This window comes from Cololabis saira, chromosome 9 (assembly GCF_033807715.1).
Source record: "Cololabis saira isolate AMF1-May2022 chromosome 9, fColSai1.1, whole genome shotgun sequence".
Lineage (NCBI taxonomy): Eukaryota > Metazoa > Chordata > Actinopteri > Beloniformes > Belonidae > Cololabis > Cololabis saira.
In genome coordinates this window covers 16,956,993-16,977,892 of record NC_084595.1, presented here as the reverse complement: position 1 = coordinate 16,977,892, position 20,900 = coordinate 16,956,993, and the positions used below count along the sequence as shown (strand labels likewise).

Here is a 20,900-nt window from a genome sequence, read left to right as displayed (position 1 = left end):
CGGCTCCCGCTAACGATGGCGTTGTCAAAGGTCGTGAAGCGCTCGCCTTTGTATCTCGCAGAAAGCTGTACATACTTTAATGCTTTCCTTGAGAAAGAAAACAAAGCTTCGGGCACTCCCTGCACGTTGACACGCCTGCCGAGCCTCACATCAAAGCAGGTTCGGCCCTAATCTGGACAAAGATAGATGGGATTCTGGACCAGAGGACAAACTGTGGTCCCCAAGACGCTGGAATTGCTCTGTTTGCTTCTTTTTTATGCATAAATGACCAGTTTTATGACCCTGGGTGAAAGATTACCCAGAGTCGGCCTGATAGGGCTGTCGCACGGTGAACTTGGGTCGCCGCTCCTTGTTTTTCATAATGGGTGTGTCTGTTTGTTTCTCTCTCTCTTTCTCTCTCTCTCCAGTCGTCCCCTGCTTCTGTCCCTCTGTCTCTGTTTTTAGTGTCCACCGAGGACGGAGTAGCTCATCGTAGGGTTGTGATCTGCCACCATGACTGATGTGTCTTCCAGCCGTAATTCTGTGTGATGGGGACATTTTAGTGGACACTGGTCTCACATATCGTGTTGCTGCTGTCGACGTCAGGGTTTTGACCGCGATGCCAGCTCCAGTATATACATATATATATATATATATATATATATATATATAAAATAAAATCTTAAGGCTAAGTACATTTTTCTCATTAGACTTTTACATTTCACTCCTGCGTTTTTTTTCTTTAGGTGACTTCAGAAAGTTATTTTATCACATATCTCATCCAGGCCGGGAACGAACGTCTATTTTGGTTGTTGCCTTATGTGTTGATTACTTTTACGACCAGTCGGCGAGTATTTCTTTTTACATGCCTCGTTGATGCTGATAATGTCACTGATTGAGACGCTGTAGGAGAGAGCAATAAAGTCGTGGCAAAGATAAAAACATAATTAAGAAAATAAACCCTCTAAATTATGTTTTGCCCACAGCAACAGGTTCTATTCGCTGAGAAGTGAGAGAACGATACTAGTCTACAAAAGTCTTCTATCATACCTGGAAAAAAGTCACTAGATTTGTTGCTATTGAAAAATAAAGTAAAAAAATAGCTTCTGGGTTCTAAAAACCCTAAATATAGCAACAAAGTTGCTAAGATGGCAACACCAACGGCAGCTCATAAGCAACAACTGCTCTCTAGGTCGAAGGTCACAGCTACTCCCTACCTGTGATTGTATCTGGTTTGGTGACCTCAGGATCTACTGCTCTATGCAGATGATGTGGTGCTGTTTCATCAAGGAGCGGAGATCTTTAGCTCTCGCTGGGACGGGGATGAGAATCCCCTCTCTAATCTGGAGGTGTTTAAGTATCTCAGGGGCTTGCTAACATGAGAGGTGGGGGGCTTGCCGACCGGTCATGTGGACTAACTACTGGTGAGAGTTGTCTCTATTAACTGGTTGAACTAGATTCCTTTCAGCGAGGTTGGATCTGGACGGCAGAGATGTTAACTCCTGTCGCTCCAGCAATCTTCTTGCGTTCTTGTCTGCTCTGCTGCTTTTCTCTCCTTTCCTGACCCGTCAGAGCGGCTGGACGAGCTGACGGTGCAGCAGCCCTCAAGTTTGTATGTTTTGTCTGTGTTTGCACGTACAGTCGTCTCAGTCAGCAGAAAGTTTCTGCCGTAAACACAAGCAAACACAGTTGTCTGCTTGTTTGAGTTACACATTGTTTTGCTGAAGGCGGAGGCCTGACATAACTACGGCAGTGAGCTGAGGACTATTTCCATCCTGGGGGAGGAGGGGAGGCAGGAGATGTGGAGGGTCAGATTCCTTCGTGTTCACCTGGACAACAGAGTACATGGAAGCTACGACCCTGATGCCGTCTACGAGACGGTAAATCTGTGGTGGAGGGTGCAGTTTCATGCACAAGAGGTGAAGCTCCGCGGCAGGGAGGCTGTGGGGGATTCTGGTTCTGTTACAGAAGTCTTAGTTTATTTCTTTTATAGTTTATTTTGTTTTGGTCATTTACATTTTAAGATGTTTGCATATACACACTGTATATGTACAGTATACACACAGGTATAAATATATATATTATATATATGTACACATTTCCTTTTTTTTTTTTTTGACCAAAAAGGTATAGGCTGAAGCCTCATGGCTTATTTTGCCTATCCTTTTCAACAAAGGCAGACTTCAGAAACAAAAGATACTAATAAGAAGAAAACGAAACGAACGAACAAAACAAAGAAAATAAACAAAGAAGAGAAGAAAATAAATGTGGTCACTCACGATTTGAGGATAGCTGCAGGAGGAAAGTTGCATAATTTAGACAGTTTAATATGAAGATAATTTATATTTGTGTTCTATATTTATCCATTATTTTAGATTTATAATTTTTTTTAAATGTATAAATTGAGCTACTTTTTTTTAGTTCCTCATCCAGGCGTTTCCACAGTTTCACCCCTTCGTCACTGATACACCGCGTCATTTTTTTTGTTCTTGGCCATTTCTGCTCAAAAATGCCATAGCCCCTTAGGTTGTGCCTGCTTTCCCTCACCTGGAACAACTCCAGGATACAGTGTGGGAGCATCTGGTTGTGTGCCTTGTACACTGTTATTGCTGTCTTGAATTTGATTAAATCGTATAATTTTATGGTGTTTGACCGGATGAAAAGTGGATTTGTTGGTGCGTAGTATTTAGCATGGTTGACAATTCTGATTGCTTTTTTTTGGAGTAGAAATATTGGATTTATGTTTGTTTGATAGTTGTTCTATATAGTATATAGTAATAGTCTCTGAACAGACAACACTGCAAATCGTCTAATTCCCATAGTATCACATCAGGTCATAGCAGATACTTAGTGATGAAAGCCAATCAAAGCATATCCATCATGAGAAAGAATCGCTGGCGGGGCGATCTCATCAAACAGCCAGGGTTCGGACGTCTCTGAGACTAAAGGAAGTTAGAATGAGATGGTTTGGACTCGTTAGGAGGAAGAACGATGAAGACTTGGGTGGGCGGATGTTTGTGATTGAGCTACCAGACAGCAGAAAGAGACCAAAGAGGAGATATCTGGATGTGGTGATGGAGGATAGTTGGCTGGTGTGATGCAGAGCACAGGGGGAAACAACTGAAGAACCCTATAAACGATGTAATTTCAATACGTGGTTTATGCCGCGTAGAGACATAAATCCAGCTTATATGAATGTTGTGATGTTAAAGCAACCCTAAGAGCTTTAAACTTTCATTAGGGACCTAAACAACACGATTTAGGTGATGTTTGAGGGAGAATGGAAGTCTTACCGGCGTTAGCACTTGGGACAGTTGTCTTATGTCGAAATAAGTCGCTATTTAAAGCTTCTGACAGGTTTTAGATTCCATTTCGGTTCAGCGTCTGAGAGTTTAAGGAGTTGTAGGTCGACTGCCCTGATGCAACAGTTATTAGGGGTGGAGATTGCCAAGGACCTCACGATTCAATACATATCGCGATACTTGAGTCACGATACGATATTTTGATATCCAAATTTTGCGATATATTGCGATTACGGTGATACCTAACCACATAGCACTTTAACATTAAGCACTTTTACTGGCAGTAGCTTGGATATTTTAACTGCACATGTATGTATGTATGTTGTCTTTTAATGCTGCTCCTTATGCCTTTTAAATTGCCCCTCGGGGACAAATAAAGTGTTTTGAATTGAATTGAATAATTCATGGGAGAAAACAAAGTAATTCAAATGATCCATGCCGCTGTATTTTAACTATACGAGCTAAAGTTACAACATATTTATTTACTTAATATGAAATTAACAATATTATTTAGGCCCATGTAGGGCTGGGCGATATGGACCAAAAGTCATATCTCGATATTTTCTAGCTGAATGGCGATACTCGATATATATCTCGATATTTTTTCTGTGCCATAATTGGGGTTTCCCTCAAAGCATTATAGCATAGCATCTCTGTTAGCTTCATTTTTTTCTGAGGCAAACCCTTAAAAAACAGTCAGTTTTAATACAAAGCCTCGTGCCAAATGTCACACAGGTACATTTATTAACAGAGATCTGCACAATATCAAAATGTATAAAACAAATGAAATAAAAATAAACTGCCTACATATATAGAATAAAAATGCTTCTTGAATAAAACAAATATCCCTTTCCTGCATAACAATTAAATTAAAATACACTGTACAATTAATACAATGTAGACAGTAACAGGCAGACTTTTCCACTGAGGTTGACAGTTGTGCAAATAACAAAACATTTGTGCAAATCTCAAATAAAACATTCAAGTCAATTTGTCACAAAATAAGCTATATCAAAATCAAAAAATTTTTTTTTTTTTTTTTTTTTTTTAAATCGATATAAATGATATTGTCTCGTACCATATCGCGTTTGAAAATATATCGATATATATTAAGATCTCGATATATCGCCCAGCCCTAGGCCCATGTTTACAATAAAGTCGGACTGGATTTACAACCCCTATTGGTGTCTGATGAAGTTTTGAGCTTGTGGTTACTACTTCTGCGGTCCGTCAGCAGCACCAAGCACCAGCAGCACCAACCTGCTCGGATTTCCTCTTTTCTGCTAAAACGAATAAAGTCTGCATTTTTGAGCCACAGGTGTCAAGGTTGTGAGCACACGTGAAGTTATTCCTGAAAGTATGATTGTTCGATCTGACTGCGTGGGGCTCCGGCTTTAACTGGAAAAACCTGTTGGATGGACCTGACCCATCCCACACAGGGAGCCGTTTTCATTGCTGTACAGTTATTATGCAAGAGTGTGTGTGTGTGTGTGTGTGTGTGTGTGTGTGTGTGTGTGTGTGTGCGTGTGCACTCAAACCGTTCAACCCCTCCATGCTGTTAATTTGGGGATTGTGGTCGCTGCAGACGGCCAGTTGTGTTTTTGTGCGTGGGGGGGAATACGTGGCATTCCTTTCCCATAAAGACCCCCCCCCCCCTCCATCTCTTTGTCGCCGACGTTTCATGTCAACAAACAGGCCGGCTTGCTGGCTGGTGACAGAAGAGTCGGGGGGCAGAGAGACAGACTGGAAGGTCACTGACCTGCTGGGAACATCAGCTACCGGCTGCAGACGCTCGCTGGTCGGGTGTCGGAGCGGAGAACTGGACCCTGAAAAGTTCTTTTAGTTTGATAAAAACCGCTGTGGAAGTACGCAGAAAAGGAGAAGTTGCAGTTTATGACAAAGGTCGAAGTGTTTGTTTCTGTTCCTGTTTCAGTAGACGCGCTCCTTCTCTTCCCGCATTCCTGGCTTTCATCTTTTGTTTTGGAAAAATCTTGATCTTTTAAAACTCGCAGAGCTGGTCGGGGACAAACGCCGGACGTAGACGGAAATGTTAAAATCACTCTGTTTGCTTCCTTTATCGTCTTCTTTTTTAAATAATGGCTTTTAGATGTTTTGGTCTCAGTATCGCAAAGTTTAAATTACTTGTCCTGCAAAGAATGAACACGCTTGTCAGGAAAGAAAATAATTTAAAAACATGGTGAAATGATCACAAATAATCTGAGACCGCTTTACCTGCAGGTTTCTGAGGGTCTCTGAATCCCAAACTTGGTCAAGCCTGGGTCTTGCAGGGGGTTTTAGCACTTTTATGTTGGATACATTGACCCGTGAATCTGTCTCGTCTAAGGTTGTGTTCACATATGTTGGCGTGCACCCGTGGGCCTCGCCGGAGGTTGCTGGTCACACCTTATCAAAGCGGCCACGTGAACCCCATTCATACCCAGAGTTCATTGGATTCACTGTTTGGATTTAGGAAATCAGTCAAAAACACAACTCCACCACCCATCCTCCCCGGATACCTGGGATCGGTGTTCCAAGTATCCAGCCGTATTGTTCTAAAGTCTCTTTTTGGTACAAACCCTATAAACAGATGAGAGTTAACGATCTTTCACTGCAAAAACTAGTTTCCTAGAAAGTTAAAAAGACTGTTTTAAGACTATATTGCTGGTTTTGAGAGTTTTAGTCAAGAAAATCTTTATTTTTAAGGGTTGTAATCAAGAAAATCCTTCGATTCTTCTCCCTAAAGGGGGTGTGGCCGCCCTGAGTCTTTCTCTTCCCGTCCTCCCAATTCTGCTCAGGTCAGGTTGACCGTCAGGTGGATCACGCTGTTGCTTCTTTCCGGTCTTTGAGGGATGGATCCTGAAATATGTCTAAACTTTGCTCCACTTCATGATGAATATGAAGTTAAATCAACTTAAAATGACTTTACATGCAGAGGGGAAAGAGGGGAAAAAGGAGGTTGACGACCTGGGATTATTCTAGTATCAGACAAGAAGATGCGTCTTTTTTAGTCTGTGAACGAGAACAAACCTTTTCCTTGAGCTGCAAAATAAATGTTTTTCTTAGTTATTAAATTAAATCTCCAGTCTTTTTATAGTTATTGAATGTTTTTTTTCTCTGCAAAGTTTTACAGTAAAGAGGAGCTTGCACACAGGCAGCTCCGGGGTTGAGTTGAGCGGTGCCGACGGCGGCGTTCGCCGTCTCTCCGGCGAACGAATGACAAGCTCTTGGTGGATTAATATAAAGCCAAAAACACTTGGCTGTCGAATCCGGTTCAGAGTTGATAAGTGACGAGAGCTCCTGTGGGCGCCCGAGGTGAGCGAGCTGCCGTCGTCGGCTCCCGTTTCTGCTGCATCGACCAGAGAGGCTTTAAAATAATAATAAGACTTAGTCCTGAAAGGCCAGACCGTGTGTGTGTGTGTGTGTGTGTGCGTGTGTGTGTGTGTGTGTGTGTTCTGAAGAAGTCGATAGACTCAGCGGCTTCTCGGTAACTTGGGATAAGTACGTCCCCCGGGGTCCCGCTTCCTCTCAAACATGGACTCGGATCTACAGGAAGAGGTCACACGCTCAGACGGCATTTTCCATCACGTGACGTCTCTCTGTTTTCGTTGCCACGGCGATTAGTGTGGAATGAGCATCTATCGGCTAATGAATCCTCTCGGAGGCTTTCTCACCGTGGGACGCTGATGACAAATGTCCTCGTTTGAGAAGATGCTCAGTTGATCGAAAGAATGCCCGGCCGTCCTCGAGGCGTCCAGACTAAATATACAACACCTCGTCGCCGCCGCCGCCTCGTCACTGCGGGCCGACCGTAAACTCGTCCCAGTGCGAAACAGATTCCTCCAAATCCCTGAAGTCTATTTTAAAACCAAGCAAGGTCGAGGCTGAGAATGCGTGGAGCGTGCTTGTGTCAACCCCCCCCCCCGTCCCTCGGTGGCGTCCACTTTTCCAGGACGCGCTGACAGACGAGGACACGTTCAAACAAAGCAAAAACACTTTAGTCCCTTTGAGCTCCACTTAGTGTCTGTTACATGAGCTGTCTGCAAATCCCATTGATCCGGGGCTTTTATTTTGGAAACGGCGACAGGTGCTGGACCTCGCTCTGCCGCTTCTTCTTCTGTGGTTCGTCCTTCGTGATGGGGTGAGACCACATGTGTAGCATGTGAATGAAAGTTGGCTGAAGTCGACGTCGTGATCGGCTCCTTCGCTCATGTGAGCGAGACGGCTGATGTTTGACGTCTCGCTCTCAGAGCTTCACCAGGATGTCGCTCGGACCTTAGACTGCGTAATAAGAACTGGACAACTCCTCTGTGATGTCATTCATAGTTTCCTCGTGCCGCTCGGCATCATGTTGCAAACGGGCCGGGTCGCCTGCTGGAACACGCCCACCTTCAGTCAATCACAGGAAGGCCTTTCAGCTCAACCGCGACTATAAATAATAGCATTTGTCTATAAAATTGTTATAAGTACCGTATTTTCCAGACTATAAGTCGCTCCAGAGTACAAGTCGCACCAGCCATAAAATGCATAATAAAGAAGGAAAAAACATATATAAGTCGCATTTTTGGGGGAAATTTATTTGATAAAATCCAACACCAAGAACAGACATGTCACCTTGAAAGGCAATTTAAAATAAAAACAGAATAGAGTCAACAAAAGGCTGAATAATTGTACGGTATGCTTACGTTACACGGCACAACTGAGAATGTGTCTGGTATGTTAATATAACATATTAAGAGTTATTCAGATAAATATAGCATAAATAACATGCTAAGAAGTTTACCAAACCATCCGTGTCACTCCAAATAACTAAAATGCAATGAAATCTTCATCCTCGGTGTCACTTTTAAACAACTCCGCTGACTCCGGAGGTAGAAGATGCAGCGCTTTCTACGTCGCTTACGTCAGACTCATTGTTAGCTGCAGTTCGCCCTCTTGCAGTTTAGTGTGAAAATAACATGTGAAATGATATACCGGTAATAATGTGTTGTTAATTTCATACATAAGTTGCTCCAGAGTCAGGCCAAACTATGAAAAAAAAAGTGACTTATAGCCTGTACGGTACACCTCTGCATAATATTGTATCCTTGTTAACATTAAAGAAAAGAACAAAGAAAGAAATATCGTTCAACTTACTACAAAGAATAACTTTATTAATATTGTGTGAAGTGCATCAATTCTTTTTTAATAAAATCAAATAATAACAAATTCAAATTCACTTCAATTTACTTGGCTCATGCTGTCCGCTGCCAGCATTTTTAGGCATTTTTAGACACAGAAAACACACCAGTCTTCTTCGTCTCCTGCTGTAGTCACAGTGAAACCAAGCGCTACATTTGCTTCGACAGATTTCATCGTCTTAGCTTTCGGGTGACTTTCTTTTGTCTCATTATCTTCATCTTTCTCCGCCTTTCTTTTCATCCCTCTCTTCATGTTGTCTCTTAAAGGGAAAGTTCGGTTTTTTACAACCTGGACCTTATTTCTGGCATTTTTTATGGTCGTATACTCACCCAGAGGTGTTTGGTGTCATTTGGAGTCCTTCGGAAGATATTAGGAGTTTAAGCCGCTTCTCCATATAACGGTAGCGCATAAGGGCACGGCCGGACACAGACGATGCAGCGTCTAAATAACACATGTTGTAACATTGTGGCGCTGTCTGTGTATTAAATAAATCAGTTTGTAAACAAGACCTCTGAACTCATGACGTCATCTATGTGCGCGCGTCCCAGACACAGCTCCATGTACAGCTGGAGTTCACTACTGTTAGTTTACTGTTAGTTATTTGAAACATTTAATATTTGTCAAATTCTGAGGTTGTGGACGACGACTTTGAATATGATGGACGTCCTTACCGTTTTGAGCCAGAGTATACGGCTGAAGAGCTCACTGAACGGAGGACAGAGTGCGCGCACAGAGATGACGTCATGAGTTCAGAGGTCTTGTTTACAAATGGATTTATTTATTTTATTTATTACACAGACAGCGCCACAATGTTACAACAGGTCCTGGAAGCAGATCTAGTGATTCATAAAAGAAATGAACGAGTTTCGCGGCAATCATGTGTTATTTAGACGCTGCATCGTCTGTGTCCGGCCGTGCCCTCATGCACTACCGTTATATGGAGAAGCGGCTCGCAAAAAACTCCTAATATCTTCCGAAGGACTCCAAATGACACCAAACACCTCTGGGTGAGTATACGACCATAAAAAATGCCAGAAATAAGGTCCAGGTTGTAAAAACCGAACTTTCCCTTTTAAGGGTACGTTTACTCACTTCATATGCAAAATAAACCCTACACCTTAGAGCTGATGACCTTGAGAGCGCCACCGCCAACTATTGTAGTGGATCTGCAATTACACTTTAAAGTGCAGGGCAAGCGTTCACCTGCCCCTTGGCAGGGCGTGCATGTGAGTCGCGTACCTTTCGTGTTGTTAAGTAACACTTGTGGCCAAAGTTCAGGCCCAACCCCAACCGTGACGACCTGTACACGTTAACGGGCGAGCGAGGGGGGGCGAGCTTAGAGCTGTCAGCAGACAGATACGTTATTATGATTTATAGCAATATTATATCATACATGTGTGATAGCTGTTTGCTGCACTGCAAATAAACAAAAATAAATCATACAGAGGAAATGATTTTAAGCAGTTTTAGTTTGGTTCCTTTGGATTTGACCTTGACGTCCAGGGGGCGGAGCCGACGATTGATTGATTGATTGATTAAGCGTACAACCGATCAGACAAACGGGGGAGGTGATGTAGGCCGCCTGACGAGCCGAATTTTATAAACGGACGCTCGAAAATAGTTTCTAGTGGAGTTGAAATGTTGTTAGCAACTCTGCAGCCTCATTGGCTCGGTATGTTTTTTACCGGTAGAGATGTCTGTGATGGGTGGAGTACCGGGCCTAAAACTAAAACTTTCTGCACTCTTTTGCCTATGTTTCTCTTTATTTATTCATTATTTCATCCATTCATATTTGCATTTCTGCATGAATTTACTGATCTATTTATTTTTCAATTGATTGATTCAGTTTCTAATATGATACATCTGTTTTGTCTCGTCCAGGAAAGTCTCACCTGGCCATCGTCCAGAAAGTGAACAACGAGGGGGAGGGAGATCCTTTCTACGAGGTGCTGGGCCTGGTGACCCTGGAAGACGTGATCGAGGAGATCATTAAATCAGAGATCCTGGATGAGTCCGACCTTTACAGTGAGTGTGGTTTGATTTCGTCGCATGTAATTAAATCCTTAAGCTTATTTTTCCTTTCAGTGCAAGTAGACCTTTTTCTCGTTTTAGTCATAATTGTTTAGCTTCCTGGTGATTGGTTATCGGTTATCTGGCTGACCGAGAGTGCCGTCGTCCTTCTCAATTACACTTTTCTTTCCCGCCACTGTTTTTAAACCGCGGCTGCACTGCTGAAACCAGACAAATCAGCTCTGCGTCAATCCAGGCTTACCGTAGTCAAGATCAATACGTTCGGGGTCTAACTGGCGCCAAAGTAACTACGTGACTCATGACGAGTTCAAACACGCTCACAAACCCCGCCATTTCTCCGTGTCGTCATGTTGCACTGAAGCTGCTATGTTGCTCGCTACCGCCACACGTGGCAGGAACTGGTATTACAGGACGGACACACCAACGCTTATTTAAAGCAGCACTATGTAACTTTTCCACCTTAATATAATATTTCCAGAGTCATTGTGATGGTACATCAACTTACAACAGGTTTAATGACACCTCTGTCATGGTCTGAGGGGTCTGTATTGACTTCACTGGCACTATGTAACTTTGAGGTGGATGGTAGGAACCCTTCCACACTACTGGTAAAGCACTACCACTTTGTCCAAAGGAGCCGCCAAACTCAACAAAAGCTGAAAGTTACGTTGTGCTGCTTTAACACGCCATCTCAGTGGATATTATCAAGATTATCTCTTCTCACTCGTTGTTTCTAGGTTTTTGGGGGATATTTTAACCTACAATCTCACACATTGCTCCTTTTTTAAAAAAAGAAAAAAAAGCATAACATATCTGTGAAACCCATTTTACAATACAAACAAGGTTATCTTATTATTATATTATTGTTACCTTATAGACTCAAGAATACATTCATTCCAGATAAAGACGACTCTAATTTGAGTTTACAACATATTTATTTTTCCATATTTCTCCCCATCTTTTTCAATGACACATTGGGTTTTCTTTTCCACGTCTATGTAGGAAAGTTTATCCAAAGGTCTCTTCTTCTTCTCCCAGCCCCAGAGAAGATCCCTGCGTGGCCGGCCATCGGCCCCTTCCTCTATTTAATTTTGTTTTTAATTGACGTGAACCTAGAGCTCTGTGTTAACGGCATCAGCCTCTAACCTGCAGCTGCATCTTCTGGATCTGATTCCCCGCGACTGGGATTGAGGACGTGACGTCACCCAGCAGCAGAACTAAACCAGAGGAAACTACTGAAAACATGGATATTAAGGATCTTTGTCATAACATTTCGTCTCGTTTTGGTCAACCAAAATGAAGGCACATTTTAGCAGAGTTTTTATTTTATAATCTACATTTTAGTGTCATTTTCATTCCTCTACGATATTGCATTATATATTTAATTATCGTTATCGTCACATGACCAGCATTTTCGTTGCGTCTCGTTTTCCTCAGGTGATAAAGGTTCGTTGACGACGATATTTAGTCATAATTTTCATTGACAAAAGCAACTTTACTGTGGTGGCGGTATTGTGGTCTGAGATCGCTTTGATTGATCATGTTCAGCGACTGTATGTCCCCACAACAATGGGCTCAGCTGAGCAGCTGACCGAGTCCAGACCTGATCCCCATCGCCGGCATCTGCTGGAAAAACAAAACAAAGACACGAGATTCTGTATTTTCTCAAGAAATGTACAGTGCAGAAGTATAATTTCCCAGTGAGGGTTTAATAATGCATTTATCGGTTCATTTCCGTTGACGTTTGTCCTTTTTTTTCCTAGCTGACAACCGTACCAGGAAAAAAGTGGCGCCGGGCAAGAACAAGAGAGACTTCTCTGCCTTCAAACACGAAAGTGAGTCGAAGGTGAAGATCTCCCCTCAGCTGCTGCTGGCCGCTCATCGCTTCCTGGCCACAGGTGAGGCCCGACCGCTCTTCCTCCGCCTGAATATCACCGAGACCGAAACCTCCCGGTCCATGCCGTCCAGGAAGGAGGAAGAATTGCATTGTGGGGAAGCCCGTGAATCAGCGTTAGATTTCAACACATTTCCTCGTCACGTATCCAGGAAGTCGTAAAAGAGAGGGATTGTTTCCTCGCGACCGTCGTCTGGGAGAAATGTTCTCGCAGCAGCGAGGAGGCGTGTCAGCAGACCGGGCTGCTGACACGTGGCGCCGCCGCCGCCACAGATCAGTGTGTGTCAGTTAACCGCACACATCATCACTTCCTCTCCCCTGCCGGCGTAACACCGGCGATCCCTGACACCAGTTCTCCTCCGTTTAAACCTCCATCGCTCCGTGTTCATGACCTTGTCAGGACTTGTCCGGCTGGTGTGTTGAAGATTGTCTGAGCTGAAAAAATATTAACAAATATCAACAAATCATTGACAGCGTCTGATCCGGGCCGCGGCGCCGACGCGCGGTGGAACTTGACCTTGTATGTAAAGCAGAATGAAGGGTCTGTTTGAAGCCCAAACGTCGGGCCGTGCACGCCTCAGCTCTCCCTGCAGCTTTGTTTGCACAGAAAACGGCTGCTTTGTTCTGCTTCTGGGTGTCAACCTACATGACGGCTGAACCTGGTTGCAACATCTCGTCTTTGAGACGACGGAGGAGTCGTGGCAGTTCAACGGCTCCATAACTCGCCCCATATTGTACGACTCAGCTGTAGATCTGCAGGCCTCAACCAGTTTTTGTTGTCTAATCATCTTGTATATGAAGATGAAGCCTTCAGCTGGACCTTTTTGGGTCCAACATCCAAGGAAAATGACAGAAAACAGAAAATGTTGTCGTTGGATTGCGTGAAAAGAGACGCAGACATGCAGGTAAAGATGTAATCAGAGATATGAGACCTGATTTATCCTACTGCACTCGCCGTTCTCAGCCTTGACCGAGACCGACCCACCGGTGTGTTACACTAGACTTGTAGTCAAGACCGCCTAAACCGAGACCAGGACCAGTTCAGCTCAAGACTGAAACCAAAATGAAACCTAGTTATTTCCTCATCAGCGTGAGTTGTAGAACATCAGCACCATCCTGGTTCAGCTAGTTTCCATATGAGCTTGTATTCAACTGCAGCTCAATAACACAGAGAAGTGGATGTCTGATGTTGAACTCACTATAAATGTTTTCATCAATCAGCTGAGATCAGATATGTGTGGCGACTGCACTACCGCTATTTCTACACTATTGGAGGATTGACTCCAGCGCTTTTAAGGATTGACACGACTACTAACTAGTCCCAAAGTCATCTAACAGAATAACCAGCCTCCAACACCCCCCTCCACCTCAGAAAAGTAATGAATAGTAAATGTTACCGATTTAAATTGGACTTAATTTGGAGATGAAACATGAATTTTAAATATTAAAGATACAATTATCAACTTGAAATTACATTATTTACCATTATAGTAATCAGATTACACCGTATATCAGCATCACTGAAATGGACCTGATGCTTAATCAATCACAACGATATGCAAATATTATTCATATATTTATTCAAAAACCAGGCCGTTACTGGGGGCACGGTGGCGCAGCTGGTAGTGCAGCCGTCTCACAGCAAGAAGGTCCTGGGTTCGATTCCCGCCGGGGGACGCTGTGGGTGCTGAAGTGCGTGTTAGTTCCCCCATGACTTCAGTGCCCACACCATGGGTGGGGTTGGCGAAAGGATCTTTCTGTGTGGAGTTTGTATGTTCTCCCCGTGTTCCCCTGGGTAGCTAATGTGAGCTACCCTCACAAAAACATGCACACAATCCTGGGCTATACATGCCCCCTCTGGCCAACCGGGGCGCCAGATGGGGTGGGGAGGATCCGGCCGGAATAACGTGATCCTTCCACGCGCTACGTTCGGCCGGAGAAACCCCACCCTGTCTGGTGAAAAGATGCGGCCTGCTCACTCCTCAGGTAAAGGAGGAGACCTGAGCTCAGTGCAGGGCCCTCCCGGGGTTGGTAGAGGATGGCAATGCACAGGACTGTCAGTAGGTAGGAGCACGGGGTGGTAAAAATGGGAAAAAAAAACCGGGATAAAAATATTCTAAAAAAAAAAAAAACAAGGCCGTTATAAACACAAAACTGTAATTAAATACAGACACACATGCAGATGCACCAAAACATTAAATCAAATAGTTTATAACTGTTCATTAACAAAATGAAGAACTGCTGGATCTCCAGATTCTGTCACCTTGGTGTGTAACGGATCTGTGTTAGACAAGACCAACACCACATAAAAGTGGTGTTGAGACCAAGACCGGTCTGGAGACCTAAAAGTCTAGTTTCCACCACGGTGGAGCGTACAGTTCAATCCAGCACAAATCCCTTCACTTCACTTCACCTCCAGTTGATTTGGTTCCTATTTTAGTTTGATTCGGTCCAGATTAATTCCTTTTTCAATTCCAGTTCCACACATTTAACTCCAGATCCGGTTCAGATTAATCCCATTTTTTCTGATTCACTTCACATTCAAACTGTTTCCTTTCCAGTTCAGTTCTAATCCACTTCGTATTAAATTCAACTTCATGGTATTTGTCAATTTCAATTCAGGTCAGACCAAAAGCACATTTTCAAATATGCTGTAATATTGTTTAAAAGAAACAAACAACAACATTAAAACCTTTTTACCCCTCAGACTTTGTTTAACTTGCAGAATCACTCAGAAATGAAATGAAATGAAAAACAAAGATAGGTCAAACCTGCAGTTTGTCAAGCGTTAACTTTTCGTTGAATTTCATCACCGTTAATAGAATATATGAGAAAAAGCTCACGACTTGTAAGTTAAAAGAAAATAATTATTGTTCTCTAGGCTTTAACGTCAAATCAAGTCTCCACACACCAAAAATAAAAGGCCAAATACACAATAAATGCAGCTAAAGATACATTTTCTTAGTTTTTTTTCCCCCAATTAAACGTTTGTGATCATTTATAACTGTAAACACAAAATTTCAGCTTAATCGCAGAACCAGAGATCTTGAAATCATCAGATGTCTGGTTCATTTTCTTCCTCCATCAACTCGCTTCAACTGGCCAGAAAAACGACCTGCGGCAGTTGATGATACTTTGTTTGAATCTTCAGATTCTGGGGTCATCAGGGGTTTCGGGTCTTTCAGCTCCAGACTTTCAGACAGGAAGTGAAGACCTGAACAAACTGAGTGTAATCGGACCCACAGATCCTGTCAAGTTTGCTGATGTTAGCAGAACCCGGTTTGACCGTCGGTTATTTCTCCTCCTGCAGAGGTGAGCTTGTTCAGCCCGGCCCAGATCTCAGAGAAGGTGCTGCTGCGGATCTTGCGTCATCCCGACGTGATCCAGGAGATCAAGTTCAACGAAAGTGAGCGGCGAGCTGCCCACCACTACGTCTACCAGAGGGGGAAGCCGGTGGACTTCTTCATCCTGGTCTTGCAGGTGAGCGGGGGGGTTGGGAACGAGACGCCACCTCGGGGGAAGCAGCTGGTCTGAGGTCAGGGGTATTCCTCTGTTCTCTTCATCCATCTCTTCATCCATCTCTTCATCCATCTATTCATCCATAGAATATAATAGAATACTTTATTGTCACTATTCATGGGTACAGTGAGATTAAAATCAGCATCACCTTTCCAGTGCAAGATATTGCAAACGGATACAAGAAATATAAATAATATAAAAGGTTAAGGTGCATATGGTGCATTTTTAAATAGTCAAATCAAGACCTGAGACCCTATCTACAAAAACAAATCTGAAAACCAAAGGTGACAGGGCTTTCCAGTTGCTCCACATCTTTGGAACATGCTCCCACAAGCCCTGAGAGATGCAACATCTGTGGACATTTTTAAAAACAAATTAAAAACGCTATTTTTGGAGAAGGCATTTATTGATGTATTATAATTTTTGTTTCTTTTCTTTTTGTCTTTTTCTTTCTTTCTTTTCTGTTTGTTATTTTCCTTAGAGACACATTGTGCAGCTTTTTAATTACCTCATGTTTTTACTGTTTTTTCTGTATGTAAAGCACTTTGTGAGTTTCTCTCTGTGAGAGGTGCTATATAAATAAAATTTACTTACTTACTTACTTACTTACTTACTTACTTACTTACTTACAGATAATTACACATGTGGTGGAATATTGCACAGATAGGCCGGGAAAAAGTATTGCACGGTAAAAACAGTAATTGCACATGAAGGCATTCACGTTTTGTTCAGGGCGATTATGGCTTTAGGGAAAAAGCTGTTTTTCAGTCTGTTGGTTTTGGACCTGATTAATCTGTAGCGTCTTCCTGAAGGCAGCAGGTCAAACAGGTCAGAGCCGGGGTGGGAGCTGTCTTTTTTGATTTTGGTGGCTCTGCTGAGGCAGCGGGAGGTGTAAATGTCCGTCAGGGGGGGGAGAGGGCAGCCGAGGATCTTCTGCGCTGCTTTCACCTCTGGAGCCTTTCCCTGTCCGCAGCAGTGCAGCTGCCGTACCAGACTGTGATACAGTACGTCAGCAGGCTCTCCATAGATGAGCGGTAGAAGGTCAGCAGCAGGTTGGAGTCCAGGTTGAATCTCCTGAGGACTCTCAGGAAGTGCAGCCGCTGCTGAGCCTTTTTTGCGATGGCCGTGATGTTCTCAGACCAGGAGATGCTGTCGGAGATGAGGAGGCCAAGAAACCGGAAGGTGTGGACCCTTTCCACTCTCTGGCCGTTGATGTAGAGGGGGGCTGGGTCGGTGTTCTGTTTCCTGAAGTTGACGATGATCTCCTTGGTTTTCCCGGTGTTCAGAGTGAGGTTGTTCTCTGAGCTCCAGGCTGTTAACTTCAGGACCTCCTCTCTGTAGGCTCCTCGTCCCCCTTTCAGATGAGTCCGAACTTCACTATGAGGTTGTTGTTGTGGGTGGGACTGCAGTCATTGCTGTACAGGCTGTACAGGAGGGGGCTCAGCACACGGCCCTGTGGAGAGCCGGTGCTCAGCATGCGGGTGGAGGACCGGTGGGGGCCGAGTCTCACAGTCTGGGGTCGGTTGGTGAGAACGTTTTTAATCCAGGCACATGTGAGGGGGGGCAGGCCGATGGTGGTCAGTTTTGTAATGAGGATGTTAAATGCAGAGCTGTAGTCCACGAAGAGCATCCGGACGTAGCTGTGCTGCTGCTCCAGGTGGGTCAGAGCAGAGTGTAGAGCTGTGGCGATGGCGTCCTCCGTGGAACTATTCATCCATCTATTCATCCAACTATTCCATCTATTCATCCATGTATTCATCCAACTATTCCATCTATTCATCCATCTCTTCATCCACCTATTCCATCTATTCATCCACCTATTCCATCATCTCTTCATCCATCTATTCATCCATCTATTCATCCATCTATTCATCCATCTATTATTCCATCTATTCATCCATCTATTATTCCATCTCTTTATCCATCTCTTCATCCATCTATTCATCCATCTCTTATTCCATCTCTTCATCCATCTCTTCATCCATCTCTTATTCCATCTCTTCATCCATCTCTTCATCCATCTCTTCATCCATCTCTTATTCCATCTCTTCATCCATCTCTTCATCCATCTATTCATCCATCTATTCATCCATCTCTTATTCCATCTCTTATTCCATCTCTTCATCCATCTATTCATCCATCTCTTATTCCATCTCTTATTCCATCTCTTCATCCATCTATTCATCCATCTCTTATTCCATCTCTTCATCCATCTCTTCATCCATCTATTATTCCATCTCGTCATCCATCTCTTCATCCATCTCTTATTCCATCTCTTCATCCATCTCTTCATCCATCTATTATTCCATCTCTCCATCCATCTACAGCCCTAACAACCAGTCCTTGTTTTGCACGTCTGTTGTCATTCCTTTCTTTCTTTGGTGACAAAATAAATACTTGACCTCTGACATCAGCTGATGAGAGTATTCACTCTGCAGCAGTTGGATCACATGACATAATCCCCGTAAACACACGGCATTCCCCCACATGACATGGAAATATCAGTGACGAAATGCACATTTTATCTCTTAAATATGTATATATTACTTTTATCTATCTTTCCTCCATTTTTTTTTTGTATATTTTTGTATTTTTTCACGGCGTAGACGGTTTGAGCGCACCTCATGTTGTGTGTGTTTTTGCCATTTAAAAGATTTAACTGGAGGTTCAGAGAAGTGTACAGTACGTGCGCGAGTAGAGAATCGAACATTTCAAAAGTAGGATGAAAAATGAGAGTGATGAAGAAAAGACTTGGTGTTTCATGTAGATGCGGTTGCTTAACACAGTCTGCCTTCTGGACGCCTCGTCCACGCCGCTGCAGCCTGGCTGGACATGAGGCCGAGCCTCCGCCGGGCCCGGGGCGGAGACGAGCGTTCTGCTGCAGTTAACGCGTCTTTGAGCAGCAGCTTGTGACAGATGGCGGCAGGCGTCCTTCCCGGCGGGGGTCCTGTGTGTGTGTGTGTGTGTGTGTGTGTGTGTGTGTGTGTGTGTGTGTGTGTGTGTGTGTGTGTGTGTGTGTGTGTGTGTGTGTGTGTGTGTGTGTGTGTGTGTGTGTGTGTGTGTGTGTGTGTGTGTTCCACGTTAAACAAGAGTTGCTCAACAGAATTATCTCAGTGTTTCCAGAAACATAATCTCATCTTTCTGTTGCTGTGAGAATGATCCTATTTGTGTGTGTTTTCAGTCAGACTAAAATTGACATATTCCTTAAGGGGACCTATTATGAAAAACACGTTTTCTCTTGCTTTAACATATATAAAGTGGTCTCCCCTCAGCCTGCCAACTCAGAGAAGGAAGAAAAGCAACCAAATTCTGCAGTGTCTGTACAGCCGCCCGGATGAGCCGTCCAGTGTGATGTGGCTTCTACGAGCCGTTCAGATTCTGCTCCCGTCGTTACGTAACGAAAATGCGATTTACATCGGTTGGCCTCCGATGCGTGAAACCACGGCCACAACTAACTCCGCCGGCCGGAGCTTCCGCCATTTTTTCGTAGCGGTGTATCGTGTCATTCAGGCAGCCAATCAGCACAGTGCCTCATTATCATAGCCCCGCCCACTCAGAATCCTGCATAGATAATGAGGTTAGAGACTGGGAGGATAAAGACATGGTTTAGAGGCTGAATTTCTAATTTATTTAGCAAAAACAATCAAAAGCTTGTTTTTAAGATATTCAAGGCCTGTTTAAAATAGGTATTAGAGCCATAATGGGTCCCCTTTAAACTCCGACCGCGTCCCGAAGCTCCTCTAGACTGTGCAGGGCCGGGTCCCAGAACCAGGTCCCGGGGCCGAGGTTCTCCAACCCAGAGCGTCTGGTTGGCTGTAGCTGGATTTATCGACTTTTCAGACGCCGTTAAGGACGAAACGCTTAGACGAAACTAGCGACTGAAAGTTGAAAAGTGTCGTTAGATGTGAAGTTTTTCTCTCCCGCGGGCACAGGCTCCTCCCTCTCCCGTGTTGAGTGACAGGCAGAGAGCTGTAGTGGGCGTGGCCTTTAATGAATTGGCTGATTTCAGCAGAGCGGGAGCTGATTACAGGTAACAGGTGATCTTTATCCAGTATTTCACACTTGTTTTATATCTGACAATAGAAAGTAAGTGGAAAAAAAAAACTTTAGGAATTCTGTTGTATTAAAATACTGTGCATGTTCACAGATAGACGCAAGAAGAAACTACAGATTAATGACTTTTCATGTCGACTTAACCTAATTAATTTCAAATAAAAGTAGTTGGTAACAGTTGTTAACAAGAGCACCCTTAATCACAATGTCCTGGAAAAGCCCTGGGAAATACTTTCAGGGAACAAGTGGGAACCCTGACTCTCTCTCTCTCTCTCTCTCTTGAACCTGAGCCTCGAGCATCTCCAGCGCCGGTGATGTTTCCACCACACAAGCTTTCAAATCCCACTCGGTGGGAAAATTACACGTCTTCATCCCCTCCTTCATTCACACGTGTTCATTTCCCACAACTCGTCGGTGTCAGCGATCCCAAACAGCCATTATGCAGCGTTTCCATGCCAACGCTCCCCTGTGAGATCCTCCTGGTGGGAGGCCGGATATCGATGACGTCGTGGACCGCACACGTGGAACGATCCACCGTATTCTCTCCGGAGCGGGTGGCAAAATGCTCTTTTAGCTCGTACTTCCACGGAAATGTTGCATATTTCCAGGTAAAACCATATTTCCATGTCGTACAGTTCCATTGTGGGAACTGTTGGCAGCAGATTTTTTGTCGTGTAAAACCAAAAAAAAATTTTTTTTGGATCAACGGAAGCAGAAACTCGGGTGCACGTGCCTCGTATTTTATGTTTTTTTATTTAGTTATGCCTTTCTTTCTTTTTTTTCCCCCTTTTTTTTTTTTAATTTGTATTTCCTTGACGATACGTTTATGTTAATCTGGTGATCTGGCCGCTTCATGAGAACAGAAAAACCTCAGATTCTGGAGAAAGTGTCCTTGTTCCGCTCCTTTTATAGTGCCCATGTGAACGATCCGTGCACGTGCGTGT

The 20,900-nt window shown here is 43.8% G+C and overlaps 1 protein-coding gene across 2 annotated transcripts in view; it reads left to right on the top strand.

The window, feature by feature from the left end:
• Window positions 1-20,900, top strand: part of LOC133451501 (metal transporter CNNM4) — a 66,617-nt gene that overhangs the window by 14,738 nt on the left and 30,979 nt on the right. For both annotated transcript variants that reach the window (XM_061730615.1, XM_061730614.1), the window contains exons 3-5: window positions 10,341-10,484; window positions 12,254-12,388; window positions 15,695-15,864. In XM_061730615.1, the coding sequence (XP_061586599.1) occupies window positions 10,341-10,484; window positions 12,254-12,388; window positions 15,695-15,864 (449 nt within the window). The remainder of the gene's footprint in view (window positions 1-10,340; window positions 10,485-12,253; window positions 12,389-15,694; window positions 15,865-20,900) is intronic.